The following is a 21,837-nucleotide window of genomic DNA, read 5'->3' on the forward strand; positions in this document are numbered from 1 at the left end:
ACAGTGCAGAAGGAGGCCATTTGGCCTATCGAGTTTGCACCGGCTCTTTGAAAGAGCACCCTACCCAAGCCCACATCTCCACCCTATCCCCACAACCCAGTAACCCCACCCAACACGAAGAGCAATTTTGAACACTCAGGGCAATTTAGCATGGCCAATCCACCTAACCTGCACATCTTTGGACTGTGGGAGGAAACCGGAGCACCCGGAGGAAACCCACGCACATACGGGGAGGATGTGCAGACTCCTCACAGACAGTGAACCAAGCCGGGAATCGAACCTGGGACCCTGGAGCTGTGAAGCAATTGTGCTAACCACCATGCTACCGTGCTGCTTTGGGCTTTAAGAGTTTTATTTGTCTTCACCACCGAAGACAGGCCATTTTCTAGTGAGGAAATCCGATCGTTATGATCAGAAAGGGCTGCCTCCATATATTTCACAGTAGTCCTAAGTGCTTCCATAACGTTACTCATATTTTCTTATTTAATTGATACCTGGGCCAGAGCTTTATCTACAGATTTTTTCACCTTCTACCAGGCTCTGATGGTATCTTCCTAATTCAGCTGCCACGATGCGGCTGATGTTAGGGAAAGAGAGCCTGCTGCCGCTGCCACTTTGCCGCCTACCAAGGCCTCCGAGTCCGTGGAATAAGTGCGTCCTGTTTCTTGCTTGCTCCTGGTCTTTCTGGACACTTTCTTTGTAGATTGGATGTTTATTTGTCAGGGTATGTTTTTTTACTGCAGCCGTTGCGCTTTAAAAAGCGAATTCAATGCGAGAGCCTCCTGGTCCATCTTTCTACGTCACATACGTCACCAGAAGTCCTTCAGAGTTGGGAAGATCTGCAAATGTTTTAATTTTCAGGCCTTAAAAAAAGATAATTCACAAGTAAAAGTTAAATTTCTAAAATATATGAATAATAAAATTACATATTCATGACAATGTCCTGAATGTTTGTGTATTGAGTTCATATTTTACCATTTGTTCTTTCTTGATTATTGACAAATCCCCTGTCCCCCATTCTCAAATGCTTAGGGTTGTTTTCCTCAGAACAGAGGGAACTAAGGAGTGACCTAACTGAGGTGTACAAAATTAAGGAGATTTGACAGGGTAGGCAGGAAAAACTTGTTTTCCCTGACCGGCGAATTACCAGGGGGCATGAATTTAAGGTGATTGGTAGATGGAGACATGAGGAAAAACGTTTTCACTCTTGAAGATGTGAACATCTGAAATTCACTACCTTAAGTTGGTGGTTGAGGCTGAAATGCTCAACTCATTTAAAAGATACCTGGATCGGTATCCGAGTACTGGAACTCACAAGGCTATGGGCCAGGTGCTGGAAAATGGGATTGAAATGGGTGGCTAGTTTCTTTGTTCTCTTTTCTTTTGGCTGGTGCAGACATGATGGGCTGAATGGCCTCTTTCTGCACTGTACCTTTTCTATGGTTCTAAGTGTTTTTCAGTTAAGAGGGCTGAAAATGTGACTGGCAGGGATTTAATCAGTTGCAAGAATTCTATTGCACAATGTAGCTCTAGTCTGCCTCTTTTTGTATAAAATCAGAAGGTAATTATGGGACAGGAAAATCATTTGGCTTGCCATTTGTTCATAGGTAGATTTGTCGTGACAAATGGACGGCACGGTAGCTCAGTTATTAGCACTGTTGCTTCACAGCGCCAGGGACACTGGTTCGATTCCTGGTTTGGATCACTGTCAGTGGGAAGTTTGCATGTTCTCCCTGTGTCTGCGTGGGTTTCCTCCGGGTGCTCTGGTTTCCTCCCACAAGTGCTTGTTAGGTGAATTAGACATTCTGAAACCCCCCCCGTATACCCGAACAGACGCCGGAACATCAGCGAATGATGTTCCGCTGAGAGTGTTTGAGGAGTTAGGGTCCAAATTAAAATGCAGAATCCCTGAAGGTAATAATCTTAAGAGCTACGTAGAATTGACATAGGGTCAAGCAAATTGAGAATGAAATGGGTGCCTCAAAGAGTGGTGTAGGAAGAAGGTGATTCAATTCATGGGGCATTGGCATCTTTGCTGGAGAAGGAGGGAGCTGTTCTGTTGGGCTAGACTCCACATAAGCCGGCTGGGATCAATGTTGTGATGAATCGTATACTAGGGCTGTGGATATGGTTTTCAGCTAAAAGGGGCATGTGGCAAGGGAAGAGGGCACAGATGTACAGGAATTTGGAAATCTGAATAGAAATCGAGGCTATAGAGCAGAGTAGAGATTTTGTTAAATATGAGTAGAATGGGACAAAGTTTAATGGTAATGCATCAGCAACTAAGGTCTATGGATGGAATAATAGTAAAAGAAAATTAAGCACGCCCTGAAAGTACGGAGCTTTTGTAATAGGATCGCTGAACAAGCGATGCAAATTTGGACCTGATCGCCATTATGGAGACATGGTTTGCAAACTGACCAAGGATGGAAAATAAAAGTGCCGGAGCTGCTGGAAGGGCTGATGTTGCGACTTCGCCTCTTTGCCCGGCGATGGATTTTTTTTGAATTGGAGGTCAGATATGCCACCGGGGCTTGACTTGGAGACCTGTACAAGTTTCTCCAGTTGGAAAAGATTAGGTTTGCCAGAAGAGGGTAAAAAACGGGCTTCGATGAATGGTGTCGGCCGTTCATGACAATATTTGAGGAGCTGTTCGTTGCGGGGGGTGGGGTTGAAAGGGGAAAAATGTACAAACTTAACTGTTGTCTTGTTGGAATGTGATTTTGTTGTTGTTTATGTTTTGAATAAAATATTTTTAAAAAAAAGGATGGCAAAATAAATATTCCAGGATATGCAGCATTTCAAAAGGGCAGACAGAAAGTTGGGAGACTATGGCCTTTTTCCATGCCCCCCAAAACCTTTACTCCCCTGTTGATCAAAAATCTGTCAACACCAGATGGTTGAGGTTGGTCCTTTGTTATAAGAACATAAGAACTAGGAGCAGGAGTAGGCCATCTGGCCCCTCGAGCCTGCTCCGCCATTCAATTAGATCATGGCTGATCTTTTGTGGACTCAGCTCCACTTTCCGGCCCGAACACCATAACCCTTAATCCCTTTATTCTTCAAAAAACTATCTATCTTTACCTTAAAAACATGTAATGAAGGAGTCTCAACTGCTTCACTGGGCAAGGAATTCCATAGATTCACAACCCTTTTGGGTGAAGAAGTTCCTCCTAAACTCAGTCCTAAATCTACTTCCCCTTATTTTGAGGCTATGCCCCCTAGTTCTGCTGTCACCCGACAGTGGAAACAACCTGCCCGCATCTATCCTATCTATTCCCTTCATAATTTTAAATGTTTCTATAAGATCCCCCCATATCCTTCTAAATTCCAACGAGTACAGTCCCAGTCTACTCAACCTCTCCTCATAATCCAACCCCTTCAGCTCTGGGATTAACCTAGTGAATCTCCTCTGCACACCCTCCAGCGCCAGTACGTCCTTTCTCAAGTAAGGAGACCAAAACTGAACACAATACTCCAGGTGTGGCCGCACTAACACCTTATACAATTGCAACATAACCTCCCTAGTCTTAAACTCCATCCCTCTAGCAATGAAGGACAAAATTCCATTTGCCTTCTTAATCACCTGTTGCACTTGTAAACCAACCTTCTGTGACTCATGCACTAGCACACCCAAGTCTCTCTGAACAGCGGCATGCTTTAATATTTTATCGTTTAAATAATAATCCCGTTTGCTGTTATTCCTACCAAAATGGATAACCTCACATTTGTCAACATTGTATTCCATCTGCCAGACCCGAGCCCATTCACTTAACCTATCCAAATCCCTCTGCAGACTTCCAGTATCCTCTGCACTTTTCGCTTTACCACTCATCTTAGTGTCATCTGCAAACTTGGACACATTGCCCTTGGTCCCCAACTCCAAATCATCAATGTAAATTGTGAACAATTGTGGGCCCAACACGGATCCCTGAGGGACACCACTAGCTACTGATTGCCAACCAGAGAAACACCCATTTATCCCAACTCTTTGCTTTCTATTAATTAACCAATCCTCTATCCATGCTACTACTTTACCCTTAATGCCATGCATCTTTATCTTATGCAGCAACCTTTTGTGTGGCACCTTGTCAAAGGCTTTCTGGAAATCCAGATATACCACATCCATCGGCTCCCCGTTATCTACTGCACTGGTAATGTCCTCAAAAAATTCCACTAAATTAGTTAGGCATGACCTGCCTTTAACGAACCCATGCTGCGTCTGCCCAATGGGACAATTTCTATCCAGATGCCTCGCAATTTCTTCCTTGATGATAGATTCCAGCATCTTCCCTATTACCGAAGTTAAACTCACTGGCCTATAATTTCCTGCTTTCTGCCTACCTCCTTTTTTAAACAGTGGCGTCACATTTGCTAATTTCCAATCCACCGGGACCACCCCAGAGTCTAGTGAATTTTGGTAAATTATCACTAGTGCATCTGCAATTTCCCTAGCCATCTCTTTTAGCACTCTGGGATGCATTCCATCAGGACCAGGAGACTTGTCTACCTTTAGCCCCATTAGCTTGCCCATCACTCCCTCCTTAGTGATAACAATCCTCTCAAGGTCCTCACCTGTCATAGCCTCATTTCTATCAGTCGCTGGCATGTTATTTGTGTCTTCCACTGTGAAGACCGACCCAAAAAACCTGTTCAGTTCCTCAGCCATTTCCTCATTTCCCATTATTAAAACTCCCTTCTCATCCTCTAAAGGACCAATATTTACCTTAGCCACTCTTTTTTGTCTTATATACTTGTAAAAACTTTTACTGTCTGTTTTTATATTCTGAGCAAGTTTACTCTCATACTCTATTTTACTCTTCTTTATAGCTTTTTTAGTAGCTTTCTGTTGCCCCCTAAAGATTTCCCAGTCCTCTAATCTCCCAGCAATCTTTGCCACTTTATATGCTTTTTCCTTCAATTTGATACTCTCCCTTATTTCCTTAGATATCCACGGTCGATTTTCCCTCTTTCTTCCGTCCTTCCTTTTTGTTGGTATAAACCTTTGCTGAGCACTGTGAGAAATCGCTTGGAAGGTTCTCCACTGTTCCTCAACTGTTCCACCATAAAGTTTTAGCTCCCAGTCTACCTTAGCTAGTTCTTCTCTCATCCCCTTGTAATCTCCTTTGTTTAAACACAAAACACTAGTATTTGATTTTACTTTCTCACCCTCCATCTGTATTTTAAATTCCACCATATTGTGATCGCTCCTTCCGAGAGGATCCCTAACTATGAGATCATGAATCAATCCTGTCTCATTACACAGGACAAGATCTAGGACCGCTTTTTCCCTCGTAGGTTCCATTACATACTGTTCTAGGAAACTATCGCGGATACATTCTATAAACTCCTCCTCACGGTTGCCTTGACCAACCTGGTTATACCAATCGACATGTAGATTAAAATCCCCCATGATAACTGCTGTCCCATTTCTACATGCATCAGTTATTTCTTTGTTTATTGCCTGCCCCACCATCTCGTTACTATTTGGTGGCCGATAGACTACTCCTATCAGTGACTTTTTCGCCTTACTATTCCTGATTTCCACCCAAATGGATTCAACCTTATCCTCCATAGCACCGATGTCATCCCTTACTATTGCCCGGATGTCATCCTTAAATAACAGAGCAACACCACCTCCCTTACCATCCACTCTGTCCTTCCGAATAGTTTGATACCCTCGGATATTTAACTCCGAGTCGTGACCATCCTTTAACCATGTTTCAGTAATGGCCACTAAATCATAGTCATTTACGATGATTTGTGCCACCAACTCATTTACTTTATTCCGAATACTACGAGCATTCAAGTAAAGTACACTTATGTTGGTTTTTTTACCTCTGTTTTGAATCTTAACATCTCCAGTTTTATTCCTTTTGTTATTACTGGGCCTATTCACTGTGCTCCCCTCAGTCACTGTACCTTGTACTGTCGCCCTTATGGATTTCTGACTATGTCTTCTCTGCCTTGCACTTTTCCCCTTCCTTTTGTTTCTGTCCCTGTTTTACTACCTTCCAACTTCCAGCATTGGTTCCCATCCCCCTGCCACATTAGTTTAAACCCTCCCCAACAGCTCTAGAAAACACCCCCCTAGGACATCGGTTCCAGTCCTGCCCAAGTGCAGACCGTCCGGTTTGTACTGGTCCCACCTCCCCCAGAACCGGTCCCAATGCCCCAGGAATCCCTCCCTCTTGCACCATCTCTCGAGATCAATATTTTAATCTCAGTGAATCGAGGGATATAGAGAGTGGGCAGGAAAATGGAGCTGTGGTAGAATATCAGCCTTGATCATATTGAATTACAGAGCAGGCTCGAGGGCCCAATTCTTCTATTTTTTAAGTTATTATTTTCTCTTGGTGCTTAGGAATAGGAGAGTGGGACTGTTCAGCTCTTCAAACCTGTTTTGTTATTATTTTGTAAATGGCTAATCTGTACCGTCCACTCAAATAAAAGCAAAATATTGTAGTTGCTGGAAATCTGAAATAAAAACAGAAAAGACTCAACAGGTCTGGCAACACCTGTGGAGAGCGAAACAGTTAACTCTTTTGAATGGGATGGTGCAGGAGGGAGGGTTTCAGATTCCTGAACAATTGGGGCTCATTCTGGGGTAGGTGGGACCTCTATAAACAGGATGGTCTACACCTGGACCAGAGGTACTAATATCCTGGGGGGAGGTGTGCTAATGCTCTTCGGGAGGGTTTAAACTAGTTCAGCAGGGGATTGGGATCCTGAATTGTAGCTCCAGTACACAAGAAGTTGAGAATAGTGAGGTCATGAGTAAGGTTTCAAAGTTGCAGGAGTGTACAGGCAGGAAGGAAGGTGGTTTAAAGTGCGTCTACTTCAATGCCAGGAGCATCCGGAATAAGGTGGGTGAGCTTGCGGCATGGGCTGGTACCTGGGACTTCGATGTTGTGGTCATTTTGGAGACATGGATAGAGCAGGGCGAGGAATGGTTGTTGCAGATGCCGGGGTTTAGATATTTCAGTAAGCTCGGGGAAGGTGGTAAGAGAGGGGGAGGGGTGGCATTGTTAGTCAAGGATAGTATTACGGTGGCTGAGAGGACATTTGATGAGGACTCAAATACTGAGGTAGTATGGGCTGAGTTAAGAAACAGGAAAGGAGAGGTCACCCTGTTAGGGGTTTTCTATAGGCTTCCGAAAAGTTCCAGAAATGTAGAGGAAAGGATTACAAAGATGATTCTGGATAGGAGCAAAAGTAACTGGGTAGTTGTTATGGGGGACTTTAACTTTCCAAATATTGACTGGAAACACTATAGTTTGTGTACTTTTAGATGGGTCCATTTTTGTCCAATGTGTGCAGGAGGGTTTCCTGATGCAGTATGTAGATAGGCCAAGGAGAGGCGAGGTCGTATTGGATTTGGTACTGGGTAATGAACCAGGACAGGTGCTAGATTTGGAGGTAGGTGAGCACTTTGGTGATAGTGACCACAATTCGATTACGTTTACTTTAGTGATGGAAAGGGATAGGTATATACCGCAAGGCAAGAGTCATATCTGGGGGAAAGGCAATTATGATGTGATGAGGCAAGACTTAGGATGCATCGGCTGGAGAAGAAAACTGCAGGGGATGGACACAATGGAAATGTGGAGCATGTTCAAGGAACAGCTACTGCGTGTCCTTGATAAGTATGTACCTATTAGGCAGGGAGGAAGTGGTCGAGCGAGGGAACCATGGTTTACTAAAGCAGTTGAAACACTTGTCAAGAGGAAGAAGGAGGCTTATGTAAAGATGAGACGTGATGGTTCATTTAGGGCGCTTGAGAGTTACAAGTTAGCTAGGAAGGCTCTATCGAGAGAGCTAAGAAGAGCCAGGAGAGGACATGAGAAGTCTTTGGCAGGTAGGATCAAGGATAACCCTAAAGCTTTCTATAGATATGTCAGGAATAAAAGAATGACTAGGGTAAGAGTAGGGCCAGTCAAGGGCAGTAGTGGGAAGTTGTGCATGGAGTCCGAGGAGATAGGAGAGGTGCTAAATGAGTATTTTTCGTCTGTATTCACACAGGAAAAAGACAATGTTGTCGAGGAGAATTCTGAGATACAGGCTACTAGACTAGAAGGGCTTGAGGTTCATAAGGAGGAGGTGTTAGCGATTCTGGAAAGTGTGAAAATAGATAAGTCCCCTGGTCTGGATGGGATTTAGCCTAGGATTCTCTGGGAAGCTAGGGAGGAGATTGCTGAGCCTTTGGCTTTGATCTTTAAGTCATCTTTGTCTACAGGAATAGTGCCAGAAGACTGGAGGATAGCAAATGTTGTCCCCTTGTTCAAGAAGGGGAGTAGAGATAACCCCGGTAACTATAGACCAGTGAGCCGTACTTCTGTTGTGGGAAAAGTCTTGGAAAGGTTTGTAAGAGATAGGATGTATAATCATCTGGAAAGGAATAATTTGATTAGAGATAGTCAACATGGTTTTGTGAAGGGTAGGTCGTGCCTCACAAACCTTATTGAGTTCTTCGAGAAGGTGACCAAACAGGTGAATGAGGGTAAAGCAGTTGATCTGGTGTATATGGATTTCAGTAAAGCGTGTGATAAGGTTCCCCACGGTAGGCTATTGCAGAAAATACAGAGGCATGGGATTCAGGGTGATTTAGCAGTTTGGATCAGAAATTGGCTAGCTGATAGAAGACAAAGGGTGGTGGTTGATGGGAAATGTTCAGACTAGTGTCCAGTTACTAGTGGTGTACCACAAGGATCTGTTTTGGGGCTGCTGCTGTTTGTCATTTTTATAAATGACCTGGAGGAGCGCGTAGAAGGATGGGTGAGTAAATTTGCAGATGGCACTAAAGTCGGTGGAGTTGTGGACAGTGCAGAAGGATGTTACAAGTTACAGAGGGACATAGATAAGCTGCAGAGCTGGGCTGACAGGTGGCAAATGGAGTTTAATGCAGAAAAGTGTGAGGTGATTCATTTTGGAAGGAATAACAGAAAGGCAGAGTACTGGGCTAATGGTAAGATTCTTGGTAGTGTGGACGAGCAGAGAGATCTCGGTGTCCATGTCCATAGATCCCTGAAAGTTGCCACCCAGGTTGAGAGGGTTGTTAAGAAGGCGTACGGTGTGTTAGCTTTTATTGGTAGAGGAATTGAGTTTTGGAGCCATGAGGTCATGTTGCAGTTGTACAAAACTCTAGTGCGGCCGTATTTGGAGTATTGCGTGCAGTTCAGGTCGCCGCATTATAGGAAGGATGTGGAAGCATTGGAAAGGGTACAGAGGAGATTTCCAAGGATGTTGCTTGGTATGGAGGGAAGACCTTATGAGGAAAGGCTGTTGAGGACTTGAGGCTGTTTTCGTTAGAGAGAAGAAGGTTAAGAGGTGACTTAATTGAGGCATACAAGATGATCAGAGGATTAGATAGGGTGGACATTGAGAGCCTTTTTCCTCGGATGGTGATGTCCAGCACGAGGGGACACAGCTTTAAATTGAGGGGAGATAGATATAGGACACATGTCAGAGGTAGATTCTTTACTCCGAGAGTAGTAAGGGCATGGAATGCCCTGCCTGCAACAGCAGTGGACTCGCCAACACTAAACGCATTCAAATGGTCATTGGATAGGCATATGGGCGATAAGGAAATAGTGTAGATGGACTTTAGAGTGGTTTTACAGTTCGGCGCAACATCGAGGGCAGAAGGGCCTGTACTGCGCTGTAATGTTCTATGTTCTGTGTTCTTTTGAGTCCGTATGACTCCTCTTCAGAGCTTGAAACATTAACACTGTTTCTCACCACAGATGCAGCCTGTTGTCTGTAAAACCTCAGTCACTTTGACCAGTTTATTACTGAAATATATTTTTCCCAAGTGCCTGCCTTTGCGAGATGAACTAAGGTCAAATACAAATGTATGATTCAACCAAATTTATTTATCAAACAGTATAAACCCATCTTAAATTGTCCCAAAACAATACTAAATGATCTCAAGATTCTTAATACTACCCAAAGTGATATGGACTCAGTCGAACTGTGGGTCCGATTCTAAGTCTCTATTTCCTCAGGGCCTTTTGTTTGTGAAGTTGGATCTCACATGCTGCTTCCTTCCATCTCTGATCGGTCTTCCAATCTTCTCTTTTTACCTTTGCATGGATTCTTCGCTGTTGAGGGTCCCCGTGGTCGATCTTTCTGCCCCTCTTGTCTTGCCAGGAGGTTCTTTGGCCCTCAGCTAATGAGGTCTTAGGGCGGGGGTCACAATACCCAATGGTATTGCCAATTGCAACTGTGCAGGATACCAGGAACCCAACCCGAGATGCCCATTCCTAGGTGTATTGTTTGCCTGTAACCGTACTCCATATATGGTAACAGGGTGCCAGAAAGTCGAGCTTTATCTCGGCGGCCCCAACAATCGATACCTGTGAATAGGACCAATCTCCTGATGGGTGATTAACAGGGCAGATTTAGACATGTCCTGACAGTTTGTACGAGTTCTGTGTATTAGAGCTTGGCCAAGTTCAAAATCCCATCAGGCCTGTCTGTGGTTCTGACTGTGATTTGATTTAAAATTTCCCATTGTTAATTTAGTGTCCGATTTTATCGGGCCTAAAATAGAGGCCACTGTCTATTTTGCCACATGCCAGACCTGCTGAGTCTTTCCAACGTTTTCTGTTTTTACTTCAGTACCTGCACTCAATTTACTTGACGTTGTCTCATTCCCTTTGATGCCCTAAAAATAATCCATTGATCTCCGAGTAGGGGATTTTCGCAGTAACCTGACTGCAGTGTTAATACAAGCCTACTTGTGACATTAATAAAGATGTATTGTTATTATAATAAATGAACCTATTATTCACAGGCTTTTGGGTCAGTAAGTTCTGGATTTTTCCTTTGTACAGAAAAAATGCATCCTGATTTCACTGTTAAATGGCCCAGCTCTAATTTTAAGATTCTGTCCTTCATAGAATTTACAATGTAGAAGGAGGCCATTCGGCCCATCGAGTCTGCACCGGCACTTGGAAAGAACACCGCACCCAAGCTCACACCTCCACCCTATCCCTGAAACCCAGTAACCCCACCCAACGTTTTTCGACACTAAGGTCAATTTAGCATGGTCAATCCACCTGACCTGCACATCTTTGGACTGTGGGAGCAAACCGGAGCACCCGGAGGAAACCCACGCAAACACGGAGAGAACGTGCAGATTCCGCGCAGACAGTGACTCAAGCCGGGAATTGAATCTGGGACCCTGGAGCCGTGAAGCAACTGCGCTAACCACTGTGCTACCAAGCCACCCATTGACTCACTCACCAGAGGGAACTGTTGTTCTGTTTCTACCTTCTCATATCCCTTTATCATTTTAAATATCTAATTCGATTACCTGTCAATCTTCTAAATGCAAGGAATACAAGCCAAATTAATGCAACCTATCTTTGTAATTTAACTCTTTCAAGCCTGATCGCCACAATATTTTTATTTTCTCTCCTCATCCTGTCCCGTTCTACCTTTCTCTATATTTATCCTTCATTCTTTCACCCTCATTCCATTCCTACTTGTACTCCTGTGCCTTCCTTCTCTCTTTAATCCATCCTTCACTTAACTCCTTGCCACAACTTCCCATCTGCTTCTCCTTCATTCTTTCCCTTCCTTGCATCTCTAGTGAGTAGTAATTCAACAAATAGTGCCAGAAACCTACAGACTTTGTTATCACTATGGTGCAATCACCCACTTTGCCCGAGATGGAGTCACGTTTCTTAGCGTGCATTCATCCAGGCAAGAGGAGAGCATTCCACTGTGTTCCTGATGTATGCCTAAAAGATCATGGACAGACTTCAGGAAGTGAGTTATTTGCTGCAGGATTCCTTTCCTTTGTCATAGTTCTTGTAGCCACAGTATTTATATGGCTAATCCAGTTCAGTTTCTGCACAATGGTAACTCCTGGGATGATGTTGGTGCTGGATTCCATGATGGTAATGCCATTTAATGTCATGGGCGATGGTTATTGCCTGCCTCATATGTGGCACAAATGTTACTTGCCATTTGTCAGCCCAAGTCTGAACATTGTCCAGGTCTTGTTGCATTTGGGCATGGTAGAAATATTAAACCAAAGTCCCGTATGCTTGCTCTGGTGGATGTAAAAGGTTGGTTTTAAAGAAGAGTGGAGGAGTAATCCCGGGTGTCCAGGACAATATTTATCCCTCAATCAGTATTACAGAAACAGGTTATCTTCTTGTTATCACATTGGTGTTTGTTGGAGTTTGCAATGTTTCCTGCAGTGACTACATTTCAAAAGTATCTCATGGGCTGTTAGGCATTTTGAGACATCTGATGGCAGGCTTCTTACCCTCTGCTTTCTACAAACTTCATCTAATTTAATTTTTTTTGTTTAAATCACTTCGTGGCTTTGTCCCTACCCATTTTTGTAACCTTCTGTGACCATACCACCTCCAATCCCATTGTGTTCTTTATCCCACTGACTCTGGCCTCTTGTGCATCAGTCACTCTCTTGCATCATTATTGAGAGCCATGGTCTCCATCACTGGGCTGGAATTCCCTTCCTAAAATCATTTGTGTGTCTCTCTCTCTCTCTCTGTTGCCACCTTTAAGATAAAGTCATACAGCACAGAAAAGGCTCTTTGGCCCATCGAGTCTGCGATGTAAAAAAACCACCTATTCTAATCCCATTTCCCAGCACTTGGCCCATCGCCTTGTATGCCTTGGGATCGCAAGTGCACATCTGAATACTTCTTAAATCATAATGAGGGTCTCTGCCTCCACCCTTTCAGGCAGCGAGTTCCACACTCCCACCACCCTCTGGGTAAAAATGTTTTCCCTCATCCCCTCTAAACCTCCTGCCCCTAGCCTTAAATCTATGCCCCCTGGATTCCTCCACCAAGGGGAAAGATTTCTTCCTGTCGACTCTATCTAAGCCCCTCATAATTTTATATATATCAATCATGCACCCCCCTCTGTCTGCTCCACGGAAAACAATCCAATATCCAAACTCTCTTCATAACTAAAATTCTCCAGCCCAGGCAATATCCTGGTAAATCTCCTCTGGACCCTTCACGTGCTATTCCATCCCTCCAATAATATGGATTCCAGAACTGCGCACAATACTCCAGCTGCGGCCTGACCAATGTTTTATACAGTTCCAGCATACCCTCCATGCTCTTAAACTCTACACTCCAGCTAATAAAGGCAAGTATACCATGTGCTGCCTTTACCACTGTATCCACCTGCTCTGCTATCTTAAGGAACCTGTGTACATGCACAACAAGGTCCCTCTGATCCTCCGTGCTTCCCAGGGTACTGTAATTTATCATGTATTCCCTTGTGCCTTGTTTTTCCAGCACAAGTGCATCACCTCATTTATCTGGATTGAATTCAATTTGCCACTGATCAGCCCGTCTATAACCTCCAGGAATCAAAGGCTATTTTTCACTATTCCTCACTATTTACCACTCCACCAATTTGCATATCATCGGCAAACTTACTGATTAACCCTTCTAAATTCATATCTAAATCATTCATATCTAAATCAAACAGCAAGGGCCCCAACACTGATCCTTGCAGGACCCCACTGGATACAGGTTTCTAGTCTGACAAACACCCCTTGACCATCATCCTCTGCTTTCTGCCACTCAGCCAATTCTGGATCTAATTTGCCAAATTTCCGTGTATCCCATCGGTTCTTACCTTCACTATCAGTTTCTCGTGTGGGACCTCATCAAAAGCTGAAGTCCAAGTAGACTCTGTCAAATGCATTCCTCTCATCTACACACCTGGTCACCTCTTTGAAAATTCAATAAAGTTACTCAGACATGACTTCCCCTGAACAAAACCATGCTGATATTCTATTTCTCAGAATTTCTTCCAATAGTTTCCCCACCACTGAGGTTAAACTGACTGGGCTGTAGTTTCTTGGCTTATCCCTTCTTGAACATTGGTTATCCTCCAGTCCTCTGGCACCCCTCCTGTGGCCAGAGAGGAATTGAAAATTATTGAGATACTTCTTTTATCTTATGTTAAAGATTACAAAGATATCAAAGGACATGGGGCTGGTGCAGGAAAATGGCAGAGGTAGAAGATCAGCCAAGATCTAGTTGAATGGGAAGAAGTCTTACAACACCATGTTAAAGTCCAACATGTTTGTTTCAAGCACTAGTTTTCGGAGCACTGTTCCTTCCTCCGGTGAATTAAGAGGTTTGTTCTAGAAACATATATATAGACAAATTCAAAGATGCCAGACAATGCTTAGAATGCGAGCATTTGCAGGTAATTGAATCTTTACAGATCCAGAGATAGGGGTTACCCTAGGTTAAAGAGGTGTGAATTGTCTCAAGCCAGGGCAGTTGGTAGGATTTCGCAAGCCCAGGCCAGATGGTGGGGGATGAATGTAATGCGACATGAATCCCAGGTCCCGGTTGAGGCCGTACTCATATGTGTGGAACTTGGCTATAAGTTTCTGCTCAACGATTCTGAGTTGTCGCATGACCTGAAGGCCGCCTTGGAGAACGTTTACCCGGAGATCAGAGGCTGAATGCCCTTGACTGCTGAAGTGTTCCCCGACTGGAAGGGAACATTCCTGCCTGGTGATTGTCGCGCAATGTCCGTTCATTCGTTGTCGCAGCATCTGCATGGTCTCGCCAATGTACCACGCTTCGGGACATCCTTTCCGGCAGCGTATGAGGTAGACAACGTTGGCCGAGTCGCACGAGTATGTACCACGTACCTGGTGGGAGGTCTTCTCACGTGTAATGGTGTTTTTTGTGTCAATGATCTGGCACGTCTTGCAGAGATTGCCATGGCAGGGTTGTATGGTGTTGTGTTTGCTGTTCTGAAGTCTGGGTAGTTTGCATGGAAATGATAGACGAGTGTGGAACAGCCTTTGGGAGTTGACGTTTGAACGAGGTAGAAAGGATAATGTGAGGCCAACAATGTTTACTAGTCAGATTTTCTTGAATTTAAAATAACAAAAGGTATAGACATGGTCCATCTTAATAGGCTATTTGCGATAAATAGGTTGGGGAGAATAAGATGATATAAACACGAGTTACATAATGTAGAACAAGATTGGGTGTTGGGAGGCACCTTTTACAGAACTTGTGAAATACGTTGCAGCATGTATATTAATTATCTGCTGCATGCACTCAAAAGAGTTGGCCAAGTTTCTGAATATGACGCACATAACTGTATATGGGAGTTCAATGGATATTGATGATCTCCCAGTCATCCAACTCCTGTATGTTTGGGCGTGAGGGGTGGGGTTTGTTGAACAGTTCCACCATGATGGTTTACAGTGAGCTTGATGCATTTGAAAATAAATAATTTCAAATATTTTCTGAAAACCTTTCTTAGCCACTTATTTTCAGTGTCACTTTGTACCGGACATAACGTTTAACATTTTAAAGATACAAATGAAATTTAAATATTTGCATATTTAAATATTTGCAGCTTTTGCTGTACATGTTGTATGACTTCTATCTGAGAAGTTTGTGGTCTGAGTTTTTTGGAATTCTCAGAAGTATCACTCTGCCAGTTGAAAAGATATAAGAAGATAGCAGATTTGATCTGCCAACATACTCCTGTGTTTACAACTCCCAGATGAGGTATGTTCTTTACCCAGAGAGTAGTGAGGGCATGGAATGCACTGCCTGTGGAAGTAGTTGAGTCGGAAACATTAGGGACCTTCAAGCGGCTATTGGATAGGTTCATGGATTACGGTAGAATGATGGGGTGTAGATTAATTTGTTCTAGGACAAAAGTTCGGCACAACATTGTGGGCCGAAGGGCCTGTTCTGTGCTGTATTTTTCTATGTTCTATGATGTGTCTGGACTTGCTGAGCTGAAGCTCCAGTTTGTCCCTAATCATTTTTTCAATATTAAAGAAGCATTGATGGGACTAACAACAGGAAAACCATTTTGATCAGCAGTGAAAGTAACTGCTTAAAATGGTGCAAAATATTAATTGTCAAGACAAACCGGTTTTTCTAAGGCGGTTTTCCTAATCAGTATCTTTGTAACAATTTATTCGTGCGATAAGTTAATCTTTCCATTTTGAATTTGATTAGATTTTGTTTCTTTTCCACTTTGTGATGTATTCTAAATTCTAATGAAATTGTATTTTTTTATTTATGTTAAAACTCAGACATTGAAAGCAAAACAAATTTTATTCAAATAAGAGAAATATGTAGAACACTACTACTTTTTCAACCCTGCATTCCCCTCCCCCACCTCCCCAATACCAATCATCTCATTGAATTTAACTGTCCTGCCCTCTTTCTTCACCCACCTCTGTCAAGTGAACCTATGAATTACTTATGTCAAAATCAAAGAACATCTACTCAGCTACCTTTGTTGCAAGTGCGGTGCAGCAACAGCTGTGGAGAGTGGCTGCGAGCAAATACAATGAGTGTTTGGGAGAGAGGTGGCAAGCGGTAGACAGATAATGGGCACACAACAATGATATCAGTGATGAGAGAAATGTCACCTGCGTCAATGGAGGGAGTGTGTGCCAAGTGGGCCTGTATAATCGTTTTGGTTTGGTCAGGAATTTTAATTTTAACTCAAAAAAATTAACTAAATTAAAGAATGGCATTTTCTCTAAGTGTAGTTATGGTGGATTATCTCTCATTCTAAATGTGAACCACTCTAAAGCTTTTAACACATTTAGCCACACGAGCTTTCTCAAAATCACGAATGTTATCTACTTGGGGATATTGCCTCCCTTGGTACCAGTCTTGGATATCCCAATATTGCAAAAGCGTTTGTCATCCTTACTTCTAAGCTATGATGTGTAGATGCCGGCGTTGGACTGGGGTCATTCACTGGGGCCATTCACCTGAGGAAGGAGCAGTGCTCTGAAAGCTAGTGTTTGAAACAAACCTGTTGGACTTTAACCTGGTGTTGTAAGACTTCTCTTCTAAGCTGTACACCAGTACCTCAGGAGTTTCCTAAAGAACCATCCTTGGCCACCTCCTCTTTCACACCATTCATACACTTGTTACACATACTTGTTACCAAACGACACCGATGTTATGGGGTAGACGGTTGTGGCCTCTGCAAATCACTATATGGCATTGAAAAATGAGTTTGGTCTCCAATATTTTGAGCTGTCTGGGTCAGCCCAAAACTCAGACTGAGAAAAGGGATAGAGTTGAGAGTCTAACATGACAATTTCAATCTTCTCAATGTGGGCTCAAAATTATTGCTTATTCAAGACTAGATTTTGGACAAAGCAGACTGACAACAATAGTTCTGCTTGGTAACAACATTGCAGATACAGGGTCAGTTTCCAGACTTGGCTTATGACACATTAAAGCTAGCCCTTAATTGCCACTTGTCAAGTATGCCTGCAATGTGTATGAATGGTGAAGAGTGTTTTGTTTAAGTAGTTGTAATATTGCCTTGACACTTGGCTAATTTGCTGGAATTAACATTGAATTAATGAAGTTTTTTAATCTTTCAGGTGCTATCAAGCAAATATTAGAAAATGAGCTACAAATTCCTATATCTCAAATGCAGTTAAAAGGTTGGAAGTCAACTGATATAAGCGACAGTGTAAGTTTTCTTTGTCATATTAAATTCATGTTGGATTTGATTTCCACATGGTGACTATAATAACTTTTGTTTTATTCCTTTTGAATACATTGCTGGAAAGAGAAATTGAAATTACCCACCGTCTCAGGAGATAGTAGCTGGTTCCCAATACTTGGCAGATTATTAGATTTATAACTTGGTTTGTAAAATGGACATCAGTATTTTCTGAGGTTCTTAAAATTCAGATACTTCAGTAGTTGCCAAGATGCTGCGCCCAGCAGAATTTTAGGTTTACCTTTGATTTCTGAGATGTTTGCAATTTGAACAAGATACTGTGCCACAACACTGTTTTAACCATATTTTCATCTCTAATCCATCTTTTTGAATATTTTTCAAGAAGAAATGCATTAACCAATGATAATGCAGGTACCCGTGTTTGGATAATGTTTGAAAAATATGAACACTTTCTTCCTTTGTTAATGAACTCTGCACATGCAGAATCTGTTTTTACCTTTCTGCATTTCAAAAATTTCAGATGAAAAATGGGTGTAAAAAATTTTACCAGCTAAATAAATGAGATTTTCTACAATCCCACGAATTGTACATAGTTTGACAAAAATAAAGTGTTTTTCTTGATGAGTCCAGTCTGTGATAAAGAAGTTCACTCATGCAGGATATTTATAGTGAGTAATTAGAATGTTAAATTTTTTGATGGCTTTTGGAGGAGAGAAAGAGACACCTGGAAAGGGAGCGACAGAGATAAACATAAAAAAAATTAAGCACCGTAATCATTCCCTCTCTTCCCCCACCTGTGCACAGTGGCAGCCATGTGTATCATAAACACACCAAGCTTCTTTTGACAACACCTTGCAACCAGTGACCTTTACCACCTGGACAGATAAGGGTGGCAGATACATGGACCACCACCATCACTGCAAGTTCCTCTCCAAGCTGCACAATACCCTGATTTGAAACTATCCCACCATTCCTTCATTGTTGGGTCAAAAACCTGAAATACCCTTCCAAACAGCGCTGTGGGTGTACCGACACCAGATGGATTGTGGCAGTTCAAGAACAAAAAAAAGTGCAGCACAGGAACAGGCCCTTCGGCCCTCCAAGCCTGTTCCAACCATGCTGCCGTCTAAACTAAAATGTTCCAAACTTCCGGGTTCTGTATCCCCCTATTCCCATCCTATTCATGTATTTGTCAAGGTGCCCCTTAAACGTCACTATTGTAAGAAGTTTGCTTCATATCGCCTTTTGAAGGGCATTTAGAGATGAGCAACAAATGCTGCTTTTTCCAGCAATGCTCACATCCTATATCCTGAAACCAATTCCAAAATAACATTCACTGCTGACATAGATCCTTCAGAAAGGCAGAAATCAGCACTGCCATGCATACTCAACTAATCCCAAAAGACCAAAGTTCCACTTCTGTAGTTAAACAACAAGGCCTCCAAATGAGGTAAGAAATTGTATCAAGCTAAAAGTAAAGGTTTCACTAAATTTAAGAAAAAGTGCAAATTCAATGGAATGGGAGAGCTGTATAAAAATGACAAAGGGGTATAAAGAGAGAGAGTTTCATGATGGAGATGTGGAAAAAAGCTTGCAAGGAATATTAAACATAGAAAATAAGAGCAGGAGAAGGCCATTCGGTTAATCGAACCTGCTCTGTCATTCATTATGATCATGGCTGATCATCTTTCTCAGTAACCTGTTCCTGCTTTCCCCCATATCCTTTTATCCCTTTGGCTATATCTAACTTCTCCTTGGGAACATACAATATTTAGGCCTCAACTGCTTTCTGTGATAGTTCCACAGGCTCACCCCTCTGGTGAAGAAATTTCTCCTCATTTCAGTCGATAAATAGTCTACCTGTATCCTCAGATGGTGACCCCTGAATCTGGACTCCCCTGCCATCAGGAACATCCTTCCTTCATCTACCCTGTCTAGTCCTATAAGAATTTTATAGGTTTCCATGAGATAATAATAATCTCCATTCTTCTAAACTCCAGTGAATATAATCCTAACCGACTCAATCTCTCCTCGTGTGTCAGTCTTGTCATCTCAGGGATCAGTCTGGTAAATCTTTTCCGGCAGTCCTCCATAGCAAGAACATCCTTCCTTAGATAAGGAGACCAAAGCTGTGCACACTATTCCAGGTGTGATCTCACCAAGGCCCTGTATAACTGCAGTAAGATATCCCTACTCCTGTACTTAAATCCTCTCACTATGGAGGCCAACATATCACTTGCCTTCTTGACCACCTGCATGCTTACTTTCAGTAACTGGTGTACAAGAACACAGGGCTCGTTGTACATTCCTCCCTCTCAATTTTCAGCCATTCAGATAATCTGCCTTCCTGTATTTTGCTACCAAAGGGGATAACCTCTCAATTATTCGCACTGGACAGTATTTGCCTGTCCAGGACTCAACTTGTCCAAATCACAAAGGAAGCATCTCTGCATCCCACTCACAGTTCACCCTCTCACCCAACTTTGTGTCATGTGTAAATTTTGAGATATTACATTTATTATCATCATCTAAATCTTTAATATAAATGGGTTCCTAACACTGATGCCTGCAGTATTCTACTAGTCACTGCCTGAAATTTGAAAAAAGACCTGTTTATTCCAACTCTTTGTTTCCCGTATGCCGACCAGTTTTCTAGTCATCTCAATACACTGCCTCCAATCACAACACTTTAAAGTTACACACTAATCTCTTGTCTGGGACTTTTTTGCAAGCCTTCTGAAAGTCCAAATAAACCACATCCAATAGCTCCCCCTCATCAACTCTACTAGTTACATGGGTCACTGTCCGTGTGGAGTTTGCACATTCTCCCCGTGTTTGCATAGGTTTCACCCCCACAGTCCAAAGATGTGGAGGGTAGGTGGATTGGCTACACTAAATTGCCCCATAATTGGAAAAAATGAAAAAAAAATTTTTTTTGAAAGAAACAACAATGGCAGACAAAGTTTATTGTGGTGAAGTGCACATAGAAATAAATAGGAATGATTTGATAACCATTCCGGAATGATGGCTGCAGGAGGACATGGATTGATACCTGAATATTGCAGGGTACTGGATATTTAGAATGGACAGGAAGCAAGGAAAAGGTGGAGGAGTGGCTGGGTCGGCTGAGGGGAGGAGTGGCTGGGTCGGCTGAGGGGGAGGGGTTCTTGATTAATAAGGGGATCAGGGGTTATGGGGAGAAGGCAGGGGAATCTGAGGCCTCACGGTAGCATGGTGGTTAGCATCAATGCTTCACAGCTCCAGGGTCCCAGGTTCGATTCCCGGCTGGGTCACTGTCTGTGTGGAGTCTGCACGTCCTCCCTGTGTGTGCGTGGGTTTCCTCCGGGTGCTCCGGTTTCCTCCCACAGTCCAAAGATGTGCGGGTTAGGTGGATTGGCCATACTAAATTGACCGTAGTGTAAGGTTAATGGGGGGATTGTTGGGATACGGGTTACGTGGGTTTAAGTAGGGTAATCATTGCTCGGCACAACATCGAGGGCCGAAGGGCCTGTTCTGTGCTGTAGTGTTCTATGTTCTATGAATGGGGATCAGAAAATATCAACTATGATTGAATGGCGGAGCAGACTCGATGGGCTGATTGGCCTAATTATGCTCCTATGTCTTATGGGTTGGCTGAGAGGGAGGGGTTCTTGATTAATAAGGGGAGTTCTTGATTAATAAGGGGATCAGGGCTTATGGGGAGAAGACAGGAGAATGGTGATGAGAAAATATCAGCGGCTGGGGCGGCCGAGGGGGCGGGGTGGCTGAGGGCTATGATATATCTTTGACCAAGACTGCTACACCCCTTCCTTTTTGCCCACCCTGTTTCTACTAAAATCTTATAACCCGGGATATTGAGTATTCTGTCCTGTTCTGGCTTGATCCACATTTCTGTCAATGCTACACTCCGAGAGCAATTTTTGCTTCCAGTTCCCCAATTTTGTTACATACATACATACACACACATACATACATACATACACACACACACACACACACACACACACACACACACACACACACACACACACACACACACACTTCTAGTCTGCCTACCAACCTTGCTCTCTTTTCCTAGAGACACCAGGGTTGTAGTGTTTTCCCTCAAGTCACTTGATTCAGTCGTATTGCGCACTTCGTATGAATCTAAAATTGCATACCTGTTAGATGTCTCCAAGGAGTCTGGGTTTCATGGATATGCTGTCCCTTTTCCTTTTGACGAATGGTCACCCATTCTCCTGCCATCCCTGCACTCCTTGCCTACCTATCATGATTTGGAGTGACCATTTTCTGGTACGACTGTGTGCCAGAAACCTCTTTCCCTCTTCTATGGTGCGCAGTAAA

At 43.1% G+C, this 21,837-nt stretch overlaps 1 protein-coding gene across 1 annotated transcript in view; it reads left to right on the plus strand.

The window, feature by feature from the left end:
- faf1 (Fas (TNFRSF6) associated factor 1) overlaps positions 1–21,837 on the plus strand; it is a 490,861-nt gene that overhangs the window by 60,154 nt on the left and 408,870 nt on the right. Inside the window, exon 5 of the mRNA XM_038794284.1 lies at positions 17,408–17,499. Within this exon, the coding sequence (XP_038650212.1) occupies positions 17,408–17,499 (92 nt within the window). The remainder of the gene's footprint in view (positions 1–17,407; positions 17,500–21,837) is intronic.

Source organism: Scyliorhinus canicula, chromosome 4 (genome assembly GCF_902713615.1).
Source record: "Scyliorhinus canicula chromosome 4, sScyCan1.1, whole genome shotgun sequence".
NCBI lineage: Eukaryota > Metazoa > Chordata > Chondrichthyes > Carcharhiniformes > Scyliorhinidae > Scyliorhinus > Scyliorhinus canicula.